Genomic DNA, 22,521 nt, shown 5'->3' with positions numbered 1-22,521 from the left:
ATCAAAGATGTCGCTCTTGCTGCTGGTGATTCCCTGGTCCACCTCTACGCAGACAACACCATTCTGTATACATCTGGCCCTTCTTTGGACACTGTGTTAACCTGTCTAGGATGAGGGTGCCGCTAGCGGCACTCCCCCCCCCACCCCCACTGAAAAACCAGTGCCGCGAAATTCCCAAAAAATATTTTTTTTAAATATTTAACTTTCACACATTAAAGTCCAATACAGCTAATGAAAGACACAGATCTTGTGAATCCAGCCAACATGTCCGATTTTTTAAATGTTTTACAGGGAAGACACAATATGTAAAGATGTACATCTATTACCTAAAAACACATTAGCATAATCCACCATCTTTTATTTGTCCACCAACACCAGTAGCTATCACCAATTCGGCTAAACTAAGATATTTATAGCCCCTAACCAACAAAAAAACTCATCAGATGACAGTCTGATAACATATTTATGGTATGGGATAGGTTTTGTTAGAAAAAAGTGCATATTTCAGGTAGATGGCATAGGTTACAATTGCACCCACCGTCACAAATGGACAAGAAAAACTACATAGAGCAACGTGTTTACCTACTTACTAATCATCAAACATTTCGTAAAAATACACAGCATACACTAATCGAAAGACACAGATCCTGTGAATACAGACAATATTTCAGATTTTCTAAGTGTCTTACAGCGAAAACACAATAAATCGTTATATTAGCATAGCACATAGCACATAGCAGCCCAGCATTGATTCTAGCCAAAGTGAGCGATAATGTCAACATCGCCAAAATATATTAATTTTTTCACTAACCTTCTCAGAATTCTTCAGATGACACTCCTGTAACATCATATTACACAATCCATATAGAGTTTGATCGAAAATGTTTATATTTAGCCACCAAAATCATGGTTAGACAATGTGAAATGTAGCCCAGCTGGTGAGAAAATGTCCGTGTGCCATATTAGACAGTGATCTACTCTTATACATAAATACTCATAAACGTGACTAAAAAATATAGGGTGGACAGGGATTGATAGACAATTTAATTCTTAATACAATCGCGGAATTACATTTTTTAAATTATCCTTACTTTTCAATACAGTTTGCGCCAAGCGAAGCTACGTCAAAAAACATGGCGTCCTAAGCCACTAACATTTTTCGACAGAAACACGATTTATCATAATAAAAATGTCCTACTTTGAGCTGTTCTTCCATCAGTATCTTGGGCAAAGGATCCTTTCTTGGGTCTAATCGTCTTTTGGTGGAAAGCTGTCCTCTTGCCATGTGGAAATGCCAACTGCGTTCGGGATGAACTGGAAGCGTGCCCAGCAATTCACAGCGTTTCAGAAATAAATGTCCCAAAATCTCACTAAACGGATATAAATTGCTATAAAACGCTTTAAATTAACTACCTTATGATGTTTTTAACTCCCATAACGAGTAGAAACATGACCAGAGTAATATTACTCCCTCCACTAATGCTTGGAACAAGTGCGAGTCGATGTCCTCCAGGCGCATTACGCAGCAAGAAAAGAGTTCCTAGCTACAGGGTTTTTTAATTTGTAGTGCCTGTGAACGCGCAATCGACCCCATTCAAATCGTCATCACGTAAAGGCATCCAGGGGAAGACGTAAGCAGTGTCCGTATACTCATAGCAATAACTGCGGCCTTTTAACTGACTCCAGATCAGGGGCCAAAATTTCTGAAATCTGACTCCATGTCAGGGAAATTGCTGTAGAATGACTTCTGTTCCACTTAGAGACAAAATTTCAACTCCTATAGAAACTATAGACTGTTTTCTATCCAATAATAATAATAATATGCATATTGTACGATCAAGAATTTTGTGGGAAGCCGTTTCAAAAATTACACGATTAGCATAAATAGTGACAACAGCGCCCCCATCCTCAACAGGTTAACAAACCTCCAAACGAGCTTCAATGCCATACAACACACCTTCCGTGGCCTCCAACTGCTCTTAAACGCTAGTAAATATTTTCAACCGATCGCTGCCCGCACCTGCCCGCCCGACCAGCATCACTACTCTGGATGGTTCTGACTTAGAATATGTGGACATCTACAAATACCTAGGTGTCTGGTTAGACTGTAAACTCTCCTTCCAGACTCACATTAAACATCTCCAATACAAAATTAAATCTAGAATCGGCTTCCTATTTCGCAACAAAGCCTCATTCAGTCACGCTGCCAAACATACCCTCGTAAAACTGACTATCCTACCAATCCTTGACTTCGGCGATGTAATTTACAAAATTGCCTCCAACACTCTACTCAGCCAGCTGGATGTAGTCTATCACAGTGGCATCTGTTTTGTCACCAAAGCCTCATATACCACCCACCAGTGCAACCTGTCTGCTCTCGTCGGCTGGATCTCGCTACAGATTCGTCGCCAGACCCACTGGCTCCAGGTGTGGGTCTATAAGTCTTTGCTAGGTAAAGCTCTGCCTTATCTCAGCTCACTAGTCACCACAACAACACCCACCCGTAGCACGCGCTCCAGCAGGTACATCTCACTGGTCATCCCCGAAGCCAACACCTGCTTTGGTCACCTTTCCTTCCAGTTCTCTGCTGCCAATGATTGCAAAAATCGCTGAAGTTGGAGACATATCTCCCTCACTAACTTTAAGCATCAGCTATCTGAGCAGCTTACAGATCGCTGTAGCTGTACACAGCCCATGTGTAAATAGCCCATCCAATCTACCTACCTCATCCCCATATTGTATTTAATTACTTTGTTGCTCTTTGCATTCCAGTATTTCTACTTCCACATCATCATCTGCACATCTATCACTCCAGTGTTAATTTGCTAAATTTTAACTACTTCGCTACAATGGCATATTTATTGCCTTACCTCCTCACACCATTTGCACACACTGTCTATAAACTTTTTCTATTGTGTGATTGACTGTACGATCGTTTATTCCATGTGTAACTCTGTGTTGTTGTTTGTGTCTTGGCCAAGTCGCAGTTGTAAATGAGAACTTGTTCTCAACTGGCCTACCTGGTTAAATAAAGGTGAAATAAAAAATATATAAAAAAATACACAACTACCTGATACACACAAATCTAAGTAAAGGAATAGAATAAGAATATATACATATAAATATATGGATGAGCAATGACAAAGCGTGACAGGCGAGATGCAATAGATGGTATAAAATATAGTAAATAAATGCTTCACAGTAACAGACACATCTCAACAGTAACAGACACATCTCAACATCAACTAACTGCTCAGATGAAACTGCGTGAATCAGGCCTTCATGGTCGAATTGCTGCAAAGAAACTACTACTAAAGGACACCAATAAGAAGAGACTTGCTTGGGCCAAGAAACATGAGCAATGGATATTAGACCGTTGGAAATCTGTCCTTTGGTCTGATGAGTCCAAATTTTAGATTTTTGGTTCTAACCGCCGTGTCTTTGTAAGACGCAGAATAGATAAACGGATGATCTCTGCATGTGCAGTTCCCACTGTGAAGCATGGAGGAGGAGGTGTGATGGTGCTTTCGCTGCTGACACTGTTTGTGATTTGTTTAGCATTCAAGGGACACTTAACCAGCATGGCCACCACAGCATTCTGCAATGATACGCCATCGCATCTGGTTTGCACTTAGTGGGACTATCAATTGTTTTTCAACAGGACAATGACCCAACACACCACCAGGCTGTTCAAGGGCTATTTGACCAAGAAGGAGAGTGATGGAGTGCTGCATCAGAAGACCTGGCCTCCACAATCACCCTACCTCAACCTAGTTGATATGCTTTGGGATGAGTTGGACCACAGAGTGAAGGAAAACCAGCCAGCAAGTGCTCAGCATGTGACCGACCGGCTCAAATCGTTCTCATGTAGAAAAATTGGAAATTGTGTTTTGTACATTTCAGAGCTACAAAATGGTATATCATACACTACAGTTGAGGAACAATGGGGAAGTAATTTTGCTTTGAAAGTTGATAAACTTGTAAACTCACTTTTGAGAAAATGGGCTTTGAATGTTTTGGTTCTACTACGGGAGAGCCCTTCTTGTCTACACCTGTTCAGCATCGTTCACACCCTCTTAAGCTTCAGCCCCACCCATCTCTTGAAGGGTTGATAAGAGCATTCTATGCTAACAACAGCAGTGAAGCACCACTGTAAAGACCGTTATTATAAACAGATTCAAAATAGCTATTGATAACAAATGTGTATTTTGTGGTTGTGACCCAGAGACTCTTGACCATTCATTTTGGGACTGTTCTTATGTCAGAAGATTTGGGAGTGAGTTAGAATATTTTATTTTAAAAGACACTACTATTAATGTTAAAGACTCTGATATCATGTTTTATTGTGATCCAAATTATATGGACCCTGATTTAACTTTCATTGTTAATTTGTTTATTTTTCCATGCAGATTCTTTATCCATAAAATGAAGTGTACGGAGAACAAACCACTTATTTTTAACTAATAAGTCAGTGTAAAAACAAAAAAGCAATACGTACCATGAAATGTATCTCAATATGTAATACCCTTGTCTATTAGGTTTATGTACTCTTGTTTGTATATTTCTGTTTTTGTATTTGTTTTGTTCATAATAATAAAATATATATATAATAAAAATAATAAATATATATACACACACATAAACAAACTACCGTTCAAAAGTATGGGGCCACTTAGACATGTCCTTGTTTTGAAAGAAAAGCACAAAAAAAATTGTCCAATAAAATAACATCACATTGATCAAAAATACAGTGTAGACATTGTAAATGTTGTAAATGACGATTGTAGCTGGAAAAGTCCGATTTTAATGGAATATCTACATAGGCGTACAGAGGCCCATTATCAGCAACCATCACTCCTGTGTTCCAATGGCACGTTGTGTTAGCTAGTCCAAGTTAATCATTTTAAAAGGCTAATTGATCATTAGGAAACCCTTTTTGCAATTATGTTAGCACAGCTGAAAAAACTGTTGTGGTGATTAAAGAAGCAATAAAACTGTCCGTCTTTAGACTAGTTGAGTATCTGGAGCATCAGCATTTGTGGCTTCGATTACAGGCTCAAAATGGCCAGAAACAAAGACCTTTCTTCTGAAACTTGTCAGTCTATTCTTGTTCTGAGAAATGAAGGCTATTCCATGCGAGAAATTGCCAAGAAACTGAAGCTTTCGTACAACGCTGTATACTACTCCCTTCACAGAACAGCTGAAACTGGCTCTAACCAGAAGAGAAAGAGGAGTGGGAGGCCCCGGTGCACAACTGAGCAAGAGGACAAGTACATTAGAGTGTTTAGTTTGAGAAACATACTCCTCACAAGTCCTCAACTGTCAGCTTCATTAAATAGTACCCGCAAAACACCAGTCTTACAATCAACAGTGAAGAGGCGACTCCGGGATGCTGGCCTTCTAGGCAGAGTTGCAAAGAAAAAGCCATATCTCAGACTGGGCAATAAAAATGCATACTAGCTAGTAAATAATATCGCAGACTGGCCAATAAATCATAAAAATAGCGTTAGCTAGCGAGCCTGCCAGCCAGCAAGCTAGCTAACGGTACACTTTGTAGAAAATAGAAATGTGTAATATATGAAAATATAGCTAGCTAGATTATCTTACCCGTGGTCTGAAATCAATACCAAGAGCGAATTTACCAGCTAGTACGTCTTGCATAGGACATGTAGCTAGAGAGCTAGCTAAACAATGAACAATAATCCCAACTCATGCTTGATAGACTATTTCACCCGTATACATCATCAATGGGTGGACGCGTCTCCTGTCGGATGCCATTGTTGAGCTTAGTTTGAAGATGTAATCTGGTGTTTTCTCCATCTCCTAAACTGTTTTAATTTAACCTCTCTGGGATATGTGGGATGGTAGCGTCCCACCTGGCAAACATCCAGTGAAAATGCAGAGCGCCAAATTCAAATAAATTACTATAAAAATTTAACTTTCATGAAATCACACATTCAATATATTAAATTAAAGCTACACTTGTTGTAAATCCAGCCATGTCAGATTTAAAAAATGCTTTACGGCAAAAGCAAACAATGCTATTATCTGAGGATAGCACCCCAGCTAACGATCACAGACCATCATATTTCCACCCTCCCGGCGCGACACAAAACGCAGAAATAAAGATATAATTCATGCCTTACCTTTGACGAGCTTCTTCTGTTGGCACTCCGATATGTCCCATAAACATCACAAATGGTCCTTTTGTTCGATTAAATCCGTCGATATATATCAAAAATGTCCATTTATTTGTCGCGTTTGATCCAGAAAAACACTGGTTCCAACTTGCACAACGTGACTACAATATATCTCAAAAGTTACCTGTAAGCGTTGTCCAAACATTTCAAACTACTTTTGTAATACAACTTGAGGTATTTTTTTACGTAAATAATCAAAAAAATTGAAGACAGGATGATCTGTGTTCAATACCGGAGGAAAACAATGTGTAGCATGCTTTCTGGTCATGCGCCTCTAACAAACAGTACACTTCACTGGAGCCTCATTCTGAACATGGCTACTTCTTCATTCCTCAAAGGAAAAACCTCAACCAATTTCTAAAGACTGTTGACATCCAGTGGAAGCGATAGGAACTGCAGGAAGGTCCTTTAGAAATCTGGATTCCCAATGAAAGCCCATTGAAAAGAGAGTGACCTAAAAAAAAGAAAATCTGAATGGTTTGTCCTCGAGGTTTTGCCTGCCAAAGAAGTTCTGTTATAGTCACAGACATGACTCAAACAGTTTTAGAAACTTCAGAGTGTTTTCTCTCCAATACTAATAATAATATGCATATATTAGCATCTGGGACTGAGTAGGAGGCAGTTTACTCTGGGCACGCTTTTCATCCAAACGTGAAAATGCTGCCCCCTATCCTAGAGAAGTTAAGTAGGCAAGTCAGTTAAGAACAAATTCTTATTTACAATGACGGCCTAAGAATAGTGGGTTAACTGCCTTTTTCAGGGGCAGAACGACAGATTTTTACCTTGTCAGCTCGGGAATTCGATCTAGCAACCTTTCGGTTACTGACACAACGCTCTAACCACCAAGCTATCATACTCGAATTCCACTCATTTCCAAACTCGGTTCTCCAGAAAGTGGAGAGCATACACTGAACATTAGTTAGTTTACATGTTTCTTTACAGTAAAGTGTATTGTTAAAACAAAAGTTACAGCGCAAAAAAACACAAAACAGCAGAATTGGTCAGCTATCCATTGCAGTGCAATTAATATAAAATATAAAAAATGTCGCAATATTTTACATTCACAACCTACACTGACCTATTTCAATTGACTTACAAAAACATTAGGACCACCACCACTACAGAACAAGTTACTCTACCTTTTCACCAGAACTGGGACTAGACAGATTTGGGAATTAAAGGTGTTAAAGTTCCATTTCCAGAAAGGGTGGGCCAAACAGTAAAAGTATGGGTCTGCCATCTGGTATACAGTGGCTTGCGAAAGTATTCACCCCCCCCTTGGCATTTTTCCTATTTTGTTGCCTTACAACCTGGAATTTGATTTACACAACATGCCAACCACTTTGAAGATGAAAAATATGTTTTATTGTGAAACAGACAAGAAATAAGACAAAACAACAGAAAACTTGACAGTGCATAACTATTCACCCCCCTAAGTCAATACTTTGTAGAGCAACCTTTTGCAGCAATTACAGCTGCAAGTCTCTTGGGGTATGTCTCTATAAGCTTGGCACATCTAGCCACTGGGATTTTTGCCCATTCTTCAAGGCAAAACTGCTCCAGCTCCTTCAAGTTGGATGGGTTCTGCTGGTTTACAGCAATCTTTAAATCATACCACAGATTCTCAATTGGATTGAGGTCTGGGCTTTGACTAGGCCATCCCAAGACATTTTAATGTTTCCCCTTAAACCACTCGAGTGTTGCTTTAGCAGTATGCTTAGGGTCATTGTCCTGCTGGAAGGTGAACCTCTGCCCCAGTCTCAAATCTCCGGAAGACAAAAAGGTTTCCCTCAAGATGTTCCCTGTATTTAGTGCCATCCATCATTCCTTCAACTCTGACCAGTTTTCCAGTCCCTGCCGATGAAAAACATCCCCACAGCATGATGCCGCCACCACCATGTTTCACTGTTGGGATGGTATTCTCAGGGTGATGGGAGGTGTTGGGTTTGCGCCAGACGTAGCGTTTTACTTGATGGCCAAAAAGCTCAATTTTAGTCTCATCTGACCAGAGTACCTTCTTCCATATGTTTGGGGAGTCTTCCACATGCCTTTTGTGTTTGCTTATTTTTTTCTTTAAACAATGGCTTTTCTCTGGCCACTCTTCCATAAAGCCCAGATCTGTGGCGTGTACGGCTTAAAGTGGTCCTATGGACAGATACTCCAATCTACGCAGTGGAGCTTTGCAGCTCCTTCAGGGATCTTTGGATCTTTATCTTTGGTCTATTTGTTGCCTCTCTGATTAATGCTCTCCTTGCCTGGTCCGTGAGTTTTGGTGGGCGGCTCTCTTGGCAGGTTTGTTGGGGTGCCATATTCTTTCCATTCTTTAATAATGGATTTAAATGGTGCTCTGTGGGATGTTCAAAGCTTCTGATATTTTTTTATAACCCAACCCGATCTGTACTTCTCCACAACTTTGTCCCTGGCCTGTTTGGAGAGCTCCTTGGTCTTCATGGTGACGCTTGCTTGGTGGTGCCCCTTGCTTAGTGGTGTTGCAGACTCTGGGGCCTTTCAGAACAGGTGTATATATACTGAGATCATGTGACAGATCATGTGACACTTACATTGCACACAGGTGAACTTTATTTAACTAATTATGTGACTTGTGAATGTAATTGGTTGCACCAGATCTTATTTAGTGTCTTCATAGTAAAGGGGGTGAATACATATGCACGCACCACTTCTCCGTTTTTTTTTTTTTTTTTAAACAAGTAAAAAAATATATTTCACTTCACCAATTTGGATTATTTTGTTCGTTACTTGAAATCCAAATGAAAATAAATTTAAATTACAGGTTGTAATGCAACAAAATAGGAAAAATGTGAAGGAGATGAGTACTTTTGCAAGGCACTGTACCTCTTATGGATATCTACCCACTCATTCCACCCTCTTACTAAGATTCATTCCATGGCTAAAGAGTTATGACTGAGTTATAGCCAGCATTGATCCTGATCAGAGGAGAGCTCTGTGCCGTCTTTGGGACACTCCTGAGGTAACTAGCCACTGTGCTTAACGGGAGGCCTGAGTTTAATGCTCCTGAGTGGTGCAGCGGTCTAAGGCACTGCATCTCAGTGCTAGAGGCGTCACTACAGACACCCGGGTTCGAATCCAGGCTGTATCACAACCGGCCGTGATTGGGAGTCCCATAGGGCGGCACACAATTGGCCCAGCGTCGTCCATGTTTGGCCTGTGTAGGCCGTCATTGTAAATAAAATGTGTTCTTAACTGACTTGCCTAGATAAATAGGTTAATAGGTTAAGGTTAAATAAATAAATAAATAAAAATTACAACAAAAAAATAGAGCATGCATGTTTGTACAAATGCCAAGTTAGAAAAACAATTTTTTCCTGTGGCACAATATTTATGAGTGTGACAGTAAAGGTATTATGGTCAAACCAGCAAGAACAAGAGAGATTTACCACCCATTAATGTCAGAGAACTTTCCCCCTTATTTTAATATTCACACATTGCAGCAACTTCAAATGTGTCCTTGCGAATTATTAAGATGAGATATCACAATGTTCTAAATAAAGTGATTGAGGTTACGGAGAAGGAACTTGATCGTGCCTTTTTGAGTGTTAGCCCAATTCAATATGCAATGGGTGTTAAAAATATTAACATTTATGAAAAGTGAAAATTGCCTTCAGTGTTTTCCTCACTACCCGAGCATCATCCTTTTAACAATAACCCTTTTAACAATAACCCACAATAACCCAGTGTTATTTAGAATAGCAGATTCTAGCTAAGACTTACATCAATCAATATGGAATGACATTGTATTCCCCTAGCATACGAGACCATGCCAAGACTTCAAATGAGAGGGATGTCCAATGTTTTTTAGGTTGGCACAGCAAACGTTTCAAAACAAACATGAGGGAAAAAAATACACTTTTCATCACCAGGTGACATAGGTATGCAGCCAAATGCTTTTACTCTGCATAAATTCTCTCCATCTCCTCTGTGGTGCTGAAGGTTTCTCTCAAGAGCTCTTTTGCAAAACCTCTGACATGTTTCATATATTATACACTGAGTATACAAAACATGACAAGGACTGACCAGCGGAATCCAGGTAAAAGCTATGATCGCCACTTGTTAAATCCACTTCATTCAGTGTTAAATAATGATTTTTAAGCCTTGAGACAATTGAAACATGGATTATGTGCCATTCTGAGGTTGAATGGGTGCCTTTGAACAGGGTATGGTAGTAGGTGCCAGGCGCACCGATTTGTGTCAAGAACTACAAGGCTGCTGGGGGTTTTCATGCTCAACAGTTTCCCGTGTGTATCAACAAATGGTCCACATTTCGACACCATGCCCCGACGAATTGAGGCTGTCCTGAGGGCAAAAAGGGAGGGGTGCAACTCAATATTAGGAAGGTGTTCCTAATGTTTGGTATACACAGTGTATGTTCTTATATGAATATTGAACATGTCCTCAGAGAGAGGTAAAAGCAGCACAGTAGGCCTACACATGACAGTGTCACAGTGTACCTTCAAAACAATGAAATGGTGGTCTGCGTCCTCAGGAGAGTCAAATATGATGGCATATCAAAATGTTAATATCTAAACCAATGTCACAATGATGAAATGCCATTGTCAATGGATTTCAAAATGTGCCACAAACTCGCAACTGTCATTGTAGTGGTGTGTGGCAAGAATAATTGATTTGTGAGCGAATTCATTCTCATTAGAATAAGATGTTTCATTGCAAGGGAAAGAAATCACCTAAGGGAATTCACACAAGCAAGAAAAACAGTTTAAAATTAAGCTGGTCCCTCTGCTACTGCACAGAAATACTGTTTCAAAGACCATATTCATGTGCCTTATTCTCAGGTGTATTTGAAAAGGGCTTGTAGGTAAATGAGCTCTCTAGCCAATATAACGCACTTTCGGGATCTGTTGATTCTGCCATATACAGAATATAGCCATTCAATGACATTTGAAATCTGGTCCATTCCATTTTTCTAAAGGCCCTCATGCTGCAGCTGAGGTGACTTGTACGTCATAGATCGCCCTGCTGTGGACTCCCTTAAAGTTCAAGGCTAAAGGTTCACTGTCTAAAAAAAGACTTCCCAAAAGTATTGTGGAAGTCACTTCAAAGTAACACATTGGGTGTAGACTTTACTGTGAAATTCTTGCTTACAAGCCCTTGCCAACGATAGGGTTTAAAAAAAATATTAAAATTAAAAAATTAAATGCACAAGAATGAAGCTATAAACAGGGAGTACCAGTACCCGATCAATATGCTGCTATATACAGGGAGTACCAGATCAATGTGCTGCTATATACAGGGAGTACCAGATCAATGTGGAGCTATATACAGGGTGTACCAGATCAATGTGGAGTTATATACAGGGAGTACCAGTACCAGATCAATATGCTGCTATATACAGGGAGTACCAGATCAATGTGGAGCTATATACAGGGAATACCAGTCCCAGATCAATATGTTGCTATATACAGGGAGTACCAGTACCAGATCAATGTGGAGCTATATACAGGGAGTACCAGTACCAGATCAATGTGCAGGGGTACAAGGTATTTGAGGTAGATATGAGATAGATAATAATAATAAGAGTAAAATAAAGATGATTAAATGTTGGATCTGGAACCAATACCATAAATCTGACTGGGATAGCACCTCATTGGATAAGAATGTCTATGATGATACCAGAATAGCTACCTTCAACAATGATACACACAACTAGATGGCATACACTGGAAATGGTAAACCTATAGAGGATCCCATAAAACGTGGTAAACCTATAGAGGATCCCATAAAACATGGTAAACCTATAGAGGATCCCATAAAACATGGTAAACCTATAGAGGATCCACTGTACATTACAGTATGGAATGACAAGCTATGCATAATCAGCATACGTACAACCATGTCTGGCTTTGATATTTATTGGGGACTACAGTATGTTGGGGACTACAGTATGTTGGGGACTACAGTATGTAATAAAAGGAGTGGTGCAGGAATGGAAACACGGCTGAGGACATTTGATATTCATGGGCAGCGGGCCTAGAAGTGTGACTCTTCTGCATCAACTTGCTAACTGGAGCATGGCTAAGGACTTACAGCCAGGTAGCAGCTGGTGGCTGAGACTAGACACTAGGAAGGCCCTAAGGCCTGTACTGATCATTACCTTTCACTACTCATTTACAGCTTACTACTGTACCGCAGCTCTGCAGCTCTGGTCTTCATTAGTGCCCTGTTACTCTTCTGGTATACCTCCACTCTGTAGCCAAGTGGACTGAGCGGAGCGCTCAATACCTCCCCCATGGCCGCTTACGCAACACACAACCTCGTTGGCCCCTGCCCAGGAGCGGTGAAAAGGCAAAGCCCTCCTACAGGAACACATGTATAGTCTGTTGTCAACAGGACTGACATGACAGACATGGGGCTAAAGATAGATTCCAACGGTGGCGGCTAGGTATTCAAAGGGGCTTTGTTTTTTGATGGCTCACTGTTGACAGGCTGAGGAGGAATAGGGAGATATAACATATGTATGACTGAACATTGTTGCTGAAGACACGGGCCAGGTCTTTTTTGTTAATCCAAGAAGATCCACTTATTCACCGGAGGTGTATGTAAGTGATCAGTACTCCCAGAGTTGTTTGAAAAGTTAAAGAGTTGACTAAACGTTACACACATTTTCACTGCTGTGGGCTAAGGTGACTATACATGAGTTTCAATTTCCTAAAATAGTGCTCTTTCACATAGGTTTCATATCAATCCAATCAAATAATCTTCAACAAGATCCCCAACCAAAACCATATATTCATATCAGATTATATTAACATGACAAAGCAATTGAATAACTTATTCTCCATAGCTTCTGGTTCTATTTTAAGTGGATAGCTCTGACAGATTCTGAAAGACATGGATTCCATTCCGACAGTGAAAGTATATTCTTTCACACAACAAAGTAATGATGACTTGCGTTTTAAAACATTTGTTTACAATCTCACGAGAATCACTGGTAATTCTTGTAAATATGTATGCTATATATACTTAATTAAAGAGTGATGAGATTGTCAGACATGTATGATTTATTAATAATGTATCATTATTAGTGCCAAGGAGGATGCCCTGCCTGTGACAATGTGTTAGATCAAATCATATTAGTCACATGCTCTGAATACAACAGGTGTAGACCTTACAGTGAAATGCTTACTTACAAGCCCCTAACCAACAATGCAGTTTCAAAAAATACAGATAAGTATAAGAGAAAATAGTAACAAACATTTAAAGAGCAGCAGTGAAATAACAATAGCGAGACTATATACAGTGGGGTACCGATACAGAGTCAGTGTGTTCTCTTCTCTGAGATTACATGAGAGAGCTGACAAGTTTAACTTAATGTTACGCACTCCTCTGAGAAGAGGGAACGCAACTCCCTGCTACAACTCAACTCTCTGAAGTGCAAGAGGTATGGACTGTAGGTGCGAGCAAGGATGACACAAAAGCAGATTTTACCGTTTACTTGGATTTATTTTCTTACACGGTAATATGGGGAAAAGGGGCTGGACGGAACCAAAGCAAAGAAAGTAAATATCAAAGTTCCCCCTCTCCTATCTAACCTGCCTACCCACTTAACTTACCTAAGTTAGCACCGTCTGGTGCCCTAACCAAAATACAGGGGGTGGTCCGCCCAGGTCTTACCTAGAGTGCCTATAGAGTAAATATACTACGGGTATATGTATGCCCGCGGGCCTCTTGCCTAAGCACTCCCAAAGTGCCTTCTCCTTCCCCCCTGGGAACAAATGAAACAGAGTAATTATTAACGATTTCACAAACACTCACAAACACAGGACATAGAAAAACTGCTACCAACAACAACAGTACATACCACACTTTCTGATACACAACCCACACTATATCACAATCTAATTTTTCTCTTTCAATCTCCAAATCTCTCCTCTCTCAATCTCTACTCTAATCTCTAATTTCTCTCGATCTTTCCAAAATATTCAATTCTCTCTCTGATCTCCAAATCTCTCCTCTCTCTGATCTCCAAATCTCTCCTCTCTCTGATCTCCAAATCTCTCCTCTCTCTGATCTCCAAATCTCTCCAAATCTCTCCTCTCTCCTCTCTCCTCTCTCTGATCTCCTCTCTCTGATCTCCTCTCTCTGATCTCCTCTCTCTGATCTCCTCTCTCTGATCTCCTCTCTCTGATCTCCTCTCTCTGATCTCCAAATCTCTCCGATCTCCAAATCTCTCCTCTCTCCTCTCTCCTCTCTCCTCTCTCCTCTCTCCTCTCTCCTCTCTCCTCTCTCCTCTCTCTGATCTCCAAATCTCTCCTCTCTCAATCTCTACTCCCTCCTCTTCTCCTGGGCAGAACACTGGCTTTTATCTTCAGGTGGCAATGGTGATTAGTCAGCTGCTTCTTGACGAGGGGGCGGGGTCAGCTCCAATCACCAATTAGCCTGGGGTTGACCAATCAGCTGGTTGGGGAGTACTTCAGGAAGCCATCTCCTGAAACACACACTCAAATACAAAACAGAACACAGAAACTGGGGAACGTAACACTTAAATAATAATGAAAATAATTTAGCAAACCCCTCACACTATTGGTCGAGACCTTCAAGTTCAAACAGGGACAAGGACAAATATATATATATATTGTTTTATATAAATGGAGAGACTTACTTTTGACTATTATCCATAACCAATGACTATTATCCATAACCAATGACTATTAAGGGATCTATTATGGTGTGTATTTCTTATTAAGACTCATTTAAAATAAACAAAGAAAAGATGCTTAAGAAAAATGGCAACACTCGAAACTTGTGCTAAAAATCAACTACAGGGGTGTAGTGGTACAGAAATGAGCCTTTCATCTTCCAAGCTCCGTATCTAAAGATATCTCCTTTATAGTGTGAAGTATAATGACACTATACCGTATCTAAAATTGTACTGTTGGGAATATGATCAAAAACAGTGGCAAGTGTGAACAAACAGTGAGCTATACAGCCTAGTGGTTAGAGCGGTGGGCCAGTAACCGAAAGGTTGCTTAGATCGAATCCTCGAGCTAACAAGGTAAAGATCTGTCGTTCTGCCCCTGAACAAGGCAGTTAACCCACTGTTCCTAGGCTGTCATTGTAAATAAGAATTTGTTCTTAACTGACTTGCCTAGTTCAATAAATAAAAAATATCAACAAGAACCAGAGAATGAACAACGAAAAATAGATTGAGTATGCAGCAGTAAGATACATGCTCTTACTGTTCATTTTTTATTGTTTATTTGACTTTTGTTAATTATCCATTTTCACTTGCTTTGGCAATGTAAACATACGTTTCCCATGCCAATGAAGCCCTTAAATTGAATTTAATTGAAATGCTCAATTACACATTTGTATCCAATATAAAAGAACTAAAGACAAAAGTGGAGGAGAAAACAGTGTCCCCTTGACAACTTAATTTCTTGACAAAAGATACTGGCACCAGCGTCTACGCTGCAGGAGCTTGTTGATATGCTTTGAGCGACTGCCCTGTTATTCTGTTATTCTCCCTACGAGGATGAAACAGCAGCAGACAGACCAGAGTCGTTCCTCCTGATCCAAGAGAGAAACCCCGTCATGCAGCCCATTTTAGTATTCATGAGCATGATTATTGGCATGGAGATAGAAGAGGCATTTGATAAATCCACTTTGGAGAAAAAGACTGTTTGGGTCCTTGGCTTTCCTGATGATACATGATTAAATCTACAGACCCCAAACACCTCTACCGCCAACACTGCTATTTACAACACTTTCAATCACTGCCAATCCCAACAGTCCAATCAAGAACAATTCCATCACCATCCTTTTTATGAGTTGGCCATTGAAATGCAGAGGGTTACCACCACCACACCATCACGTGTCATCCTTGATCCATCACCTCAACTGTGTGTTTAGTGGGGGGGGGCATAATAATCTGATAATGCAGCATAGTAATACGGATGAATCATGCCAGAGACCAGGACATTCACTTGGCTGTTCTCTCTGCTGGCCTTACTCTCCCATTTAGCTATTTTCAATCCATTCCACACATTACACGGCTCAGCAGAGATCATTTGGCTGCTTGTATATGCAGCCATGGACCACATCAAATATCAGCACCGTTATTTCTGTCCCATTCCACTGCTGGGAACAGGAAGGCTGAGCAGGACGTGAAATGATAGGGTGGAGCTGGGACAGCTTGAGAAGCTCCACAGACACAGTATGGACGTGTGTGTGTGTGTGTGTGTGTGTGTGTGTGTGTGTGTGTGTGTGTGTGTGTGTGTGTGTGTGTGTGTGTGTGTGTGTGTGTGTGTGTGTGTGTGTGTGTGTGTGTGTGTGTGTGTGTGTGTGTGTGTGTGTGTGTGTCTGTGTCTGTGTCTGTGTCTGTGTGTGTGTGTGTCTGTGTGTCTGTGTGTGTGTGTATGTGTGTGTGTGTGTGTGTGTCTGTGTCTGTGTCTGTGTCTGTGTGTGTGGTGTGTGTGTCTGTGTGTGTCTGTGTGTGTGTGTGTCTGTGTGTGTGTGTGTATGTGTGTGTGTGCGTGTCTGTGTTCCTAATAACACACATCTACCAGGAAGGGTCTAGCAGTCTGTCTGACTCATCTTCCAAGTCCCCCTGTCGTCGCGTCTCGTCTCAGGCATTGGGTAATTCATTGGGTCAGTGAATGGAACCTGAGACAGATCTGTCACAAGCCTGCGTGCAGGGCTAGTCTTTCACCAGGGCAGTGATGGGCTTGGATTAAGGAGGTATATAGAGAAACTCACTGACCGATTTATATATTTTTTTAATACAGAGTCAATAACCTGTAGAGGAGAGCTGGAGGAGCACCAGACAATTTTAGCTGCGCTGACAGTCCAATGACTAAGGACATAAAGTGCACTGTGCAGCCGGTCCACTTTCCCAGTCACTCTTAGTTTTTAAGCCTTCACCACTGTACTTCCTGTCAACTTGGACCAAGGCCTATTGAAAATGCACAGGCCAAGGCCCACGGTATTACCGTTCCAACCGGGCCTGCAGGCTTTGACACATAGCAGCACTTCTGTCAATAACGCCGACACCCCTGCTGACATTCTACATGACCTGGCTGATTCTGACCACACACTCTGGTCAGAACCTGGCTGATTCTGACCACACACTCTGGTCAGAACCTGGCTGATTCTGACCACACACTCTGGTCAGAACCTGGCTGCTCCAACTGAGTCCCACAAACTCATTCAATATAAACCACTGGTCTGAAACAATAGGAGTGGAATAGCATGCTAACTGTAGATTAGACTCTTGAAAGTAGCTTTGAACAAGCCTAATCACTTTCAATAATCCTAAATTATCATTCACAACTTGTTTACCTTGACATTGTTAATGCTAATAACCTGTAAATTCATGTTTTCACAAGAAGTTGTGCAGAGACATCATCTGGGTAAATTAAGGAATTACAATCAAATGAAGCTATATTTAAACCACTAATGAATTATAACTAGACGTGAGATACAAAGACACGGGGTTGAGACAGTGCCACGGACATCTTTCATTCACTCCAAAAGCTGAGCACAATATTCAGGCACTAAAGTCAGTCAACTGAGCTCAATTAGCCTATACCGAATAAAAATCACATATGTTTACATATGTGGTGCTCACCACTGAAAAAGAGTAGAACCATGTACAATATGAAGCCAAAGGGATTTTGTAAGGACATGAGGGGAATTCCGGTGCCTTCAATATAATTTTATGATGTACAATATTGTCAGTCTCTGAGGTGTCAGACATCAACCCATCTCTCTTTGACCATAACTAGAAGTTGACGGCCCTCCTCTTGGGGACATGGGCAAAAGCAACAGACCTCAACTCAACTGATTATGCAGTGAAGAGCTTTGGACAGGATTCAATCACAAAGTAGAACGATACACAGAGCTTCCTGCTCTATACCACGGTCAGAATTCACATTCAATATTTCAAGGATTGGCTTCACACCAATAGGCTAGCGAATGAAAATATCAACCTGATTATACAATATAGAGACTTGTTTTTTTCCCCCATCTCAATTGTACATTGAATCAAAACTATAAACACTCTTAGAAAAAAGGGTGCTATCTAGAACCTAAAAGGGTTCTTCAGCTGTCCCTATGGGAGAACCCTTTGAAGAACCCTTTTGGGTTCCAGGTAGAACCTTTTCCACAGAGGGTTCTACATGGAACCCAAAAAGGTTCTACCTGAAACCAAAAAGGATTACGCCTAGAACCAAAAAGAGTTCTCCTATGGGGACAGCCAAAGAACCCTTTTGGAAACCGTTTTTCTAAAGGCATGCTCAGCTCTGTATGATCTATTGACTGGCATGCCGGTTGTACAAGGATATTAGATGAGACACCATTTTCACCAGTGGCAGTGACAGAGATGTTTACATCACTATTATTAATATATAAAGGATATGTACACAATTGTGTCAGCTAAACAGACAATATGCACAGTGCACAAATCTGAAATATGCACTCTCCCAGACTTTCAGCAATCAATTTGCTGAGGTGTTGACATTGCATTAAATCAGTCATTGCCATTCCTGAAGACAAATGGGGTCAACACCCATGTGGATGTGATCACAGTGCTTCCATACAGCTGCATCGCTCAGAGATGACAGACTGAGCTTTTCATTCATTTGGAGATTAGACGTCCACGACAGGAGCGTGCCTACATCTGAGCGATTCAAATCAGGTAGATCTTCAAGCCTGTCTATGAACAGGTGTGCTTGTTATCAAATACACAACCTTTCACCGGTGCCAGATTTCTGTCCAACTACAGAATTATGGGATCATGACATCATGATATTAATGGTCTGGGCGGGCAAAGTTTATACTCATATGGGAAGGGAAAGAGGAAACAACTATTTGATCCACTTCATGCATGCAATCGATCATCATTACCTGAACAAAATAATTAAAATGTTCCTTATGGCAACTCTCCTTGTGCAAATCTACCCTTGTGAATGCTGGAGCAGAACACTGAAGCAATAACGTAGGTTCTGACTGAGCCAGTCACAGTTTCACTTGGGTGGGTCTGAAAAATTCAAGCCTCCATGGCCTGAAATAGGGAAAGTCCATATAAATATTTCTGAAGACCAGCAGGCTCCCATTATGTATTTACATTACATTACATACAACAAGAACCATCATACTAGCATTACCCTGTGGTTGACACACATGTGAAGGAGAATGGATATTGGTTGGATAATTGAATTGCACAGATGTTTCCAATGACTTGAGGTAGCATTACATGACGGCGTCATTGTCATGTTATTAACAAGACAGAACTCAATCCAGTGAATGCATGGCTGATGATTGTGAATTATTTCGACACACAAAGAAGACAGAGACCTCTACTGGACACACCAGCACATCTAACGCCAGCAGCTTTATTCTGCTCCTTCATTTACATATTATTCAGAATGTTAGATAAACAAAGAAATAGACTTTATTCAGTCAACTATTAAAATGACATTATGTCCAGGACTACTTGTATTATATTTTAATGTAGGCTAGTGGATATATTTAGGATTCACTTTGAAACAATGAACGAAAGTATCACGAATGGGAACGTTATACTGGGCTACTATGACATATCTGCATTAGGCTACTTTGATAAGGAATTAATCGAGAGTTTTAAGTTGCTAGAGTTTTATTTCTAAGGGGTTTGTATTGTAGGCTGGGGCACCTGAGTGGTGCAGCAGTCTAAGCCACTGCATCTCAGCGCTTGAGGCGTCACTACAGACACTCTGGTTCGAATCCAGGCTGTATCACAACCGGCCGTGATTGGGAGTCCCCCATAGGCCAGCACACAATTGGCCCAGTGTCGTCCGGGTTTAGCCGGTGTAGGCTGTCACTGTAAATAAGAATTAATTCTTAACTGACTTGCCTAGTTAAATAAAGGTTCCATTAAACATATTGTACAATGTTAAAGTAACCTAGGTAGGCCTAAAGCGTGTTCACGTATATTCTGGCTACCTTTATATCACACATACATTTCCTTCATAGGGCAAAATCAACCACAACTTCATGGATGAGAGGCGAGTATAGCCTTCATTCAACAACAACAATACTTTCATATGGCTGTGCATTATCATAATAAACAACTATATATCCCTAAATAAGATGAATGTGTTTTGTAGCCTAAAGCCAAGGCGCCTGTTATCAAAATGTCCATTCACGCACTATAGTAGTCAGGGATGTAAATTAGAACATTACAGTTTTGCATAATACAGCATTAGATGTGTTCTTCTTATCCACATGATAACTATACCCACTTTACGACTGTGTTCAATACATCCTTATACTGACAGGTAGCACTGACATTTTACATTCCTTTCTTACCTGACATTTCTTGCAGAGGAACATTTTCAAAGCTGAAGCCTTTTGCGATAGAAGCTTGTCTAACCTCACTGCAGTTATGCGCTTTAAAATCTGCTCCAGCGACAACGGACAGCGCCACAGATAAAGTCCATAGGACGGTCCGTATTCTCAACATCGTGCACTTCTGTGATTAATCCTTCTTTAATCCTCTGCAGATTCCCGTTTAGAGAGGAACTCCACTGCAGTGCATCCGGACGTAGTAGGTACTAACAACTCAACGTCTAATGGTTACCACTTTTCTAAAACTGTCTATCATAACATCTTTCTCAATCAAAATCTGTTTATTTTGCCAACGATGGTTGACGGTCCTGCGTTGACGCAAAAAACAGAATGGTGTTGTGAGTCCAGGTAAAACCACATGGATCCCACAGAGAGCGGGCTCTCAACGTGTTCACTCAACTTCACTCAGAGAAAGCGCCGTTGGGTGTTATACGTTACTGTAGAAAGTCAAAATGCTCAGAACTGGAGAGGAGGGAGACACCTATGATGCATTAGTAAATCAGAGAGGGTGGGAAAACACGGAGTGGAGTCCGTCTCGCCAGACTGTCAAACTAGATTTCACATGGATTGGATTGCTCCTGAATGGGTGATAAAAACCTACAATTTTTTTACTGGCAGTTAAAGGGATGTACTGTTCTGGTTTAACAGCATTTAACAGCAATAACAAAATTTCTTTCATATGTCTTTCTTCATATTACAACATATTATATGTTTATTACATCATTACATTGCTTGACCAACTCAACAGCCAGTTGGTAAGCCTACCAAATAAATATACCTCAGTAGTCCACAGCCTACTGTCCATGACAGTGGTTCTCTATGAGAGAACTCTCCATTTCAGAGCCTGTGTTGAACAATGGGGATGTGCTTGAATGTGGAATCGACTGAATCAGGACAAGGTGACAGTGATTGATGGATTTGGTCAAACCTGACATTGATTATCAGTAGATTGTATGACTAGCTCAGGAGCAATCGTCTTACAGCCGTGGTGTGACTGAGGTGGTACTGGTATATTGGCTGTGTTGTGTGGAGACCATGCTTGAACCTTTCAGTGCTTTAATGATTTTTGAGCAGCTTTAGTAGCGGAGTAGATCAACAGTGGATTACCATCATGGCTCCAATAGCAGCTACACTTCCACCTCCGTTAGATGTCAGAGTTACATGTACGGTTCCATTCAGACTGACTGGCGCACAGTGTTCAGGGGTGTTAACACAGCATACTGTAGCCGACATCATTACACTTCCAGTGACAGGGTATTTTCTCCATAGTCCGACATCATTACACTTCCAGTGACAGGGTATTTTCTCCATAGTCCGACATCATTACACTTCCAGTGACAGGGTATTTTCTCCATAGTCCGACATCATTACACTTCCAGTGACAGGGTATTTTCTCCTTAGTCCGACATCATTACACTTCCAGTGACAGGGTATTTTCTCCATAGTCCGACATCATTACACTTCCAGTGACAGGGTATTTTCTCCATAGTGAGCTAAAATGTGACATGTTAACCAAATACTGCATTACTGACCCTTTGGGGTGTGATAACCAATTGTGGATATTTGAAAAACGGGAGATGAACTGATTGTATCTAGACACAGCGAAATGTTCTATGTCAACAAAGCATTGATATTACCTTGGCTTTGCTACATATTGTGTAGGACACATTAATTATTTAATTCACATGGGAGGTAGGCTATCCCCCCAGCTTATTTCCAAGGCTTAAAGCGATTCTCTGGTCCTCTTGTATACGTTTTAGCCAGCAGTTCTGAAAGTAGCACTCATGAGCCAAAAGTGTTCCCCAAAAATTGTGTACTACGTCACATATGTGCAGATATGTACACCAAGTTGTTAACCTCTCTCTCTCTCTCTTTCTCTCTCTGTCCTCTCTCTGCTGTGTCCACTGAGCCATTGAGCCTGCCCTGCAACCTCATTGGA

General features: G+C 40.8%; 1 protein-coding gene across 2 annotated transcripts in view; it reads right to left on the bottom strand.

Annotated features, from left to right (window-relative positions):
• The window catches only part of LOC129816680 (glypican-6-like), a 199,401-nt gene extending 178,359 nt beyond the window's left edge, over positions 1 to 21,042 (bottom strand). For both annotated transcript variants that reach the window (XM_055871447.1, XM_055871448.1), the window contains exon 1: positions 20,544 to 21,042. In XM_055871447.1, the coding sequence (XP_055727422.1) occupies positions 20,544 to 20,697 (154 nt within the window). In that variant the 5' untranslated portion in view covers positions 20,698 to 21,042. The remainder of the gene's footprint in view (positions 1 to 20,543) is intronic.
• Between the last annotated feature and the right edge of the window lie 1,479 nt (positions 21,043 to 22,521).

The sequence above is a fragment of the Salvelinus fontinalis genome, chromosome 19 (assembly GCF_029448725.1).
Source record: "Salvelinus fontinalis isolate EN_2023a chromosome 19, ASM2944872v1, whole genome shotgun sequence".
Lineage (NCBI taxonomy): Eukaryota > Metazoa > Chordata > Actinopteri > Salmoniformes > Salmonidae > Salvelinus > Salvelinus fontinalis.
Note: the sequence above shows the minus strand (reverse complement) of the source record. Positions and strands in the feature narration are given on the sequence as shown.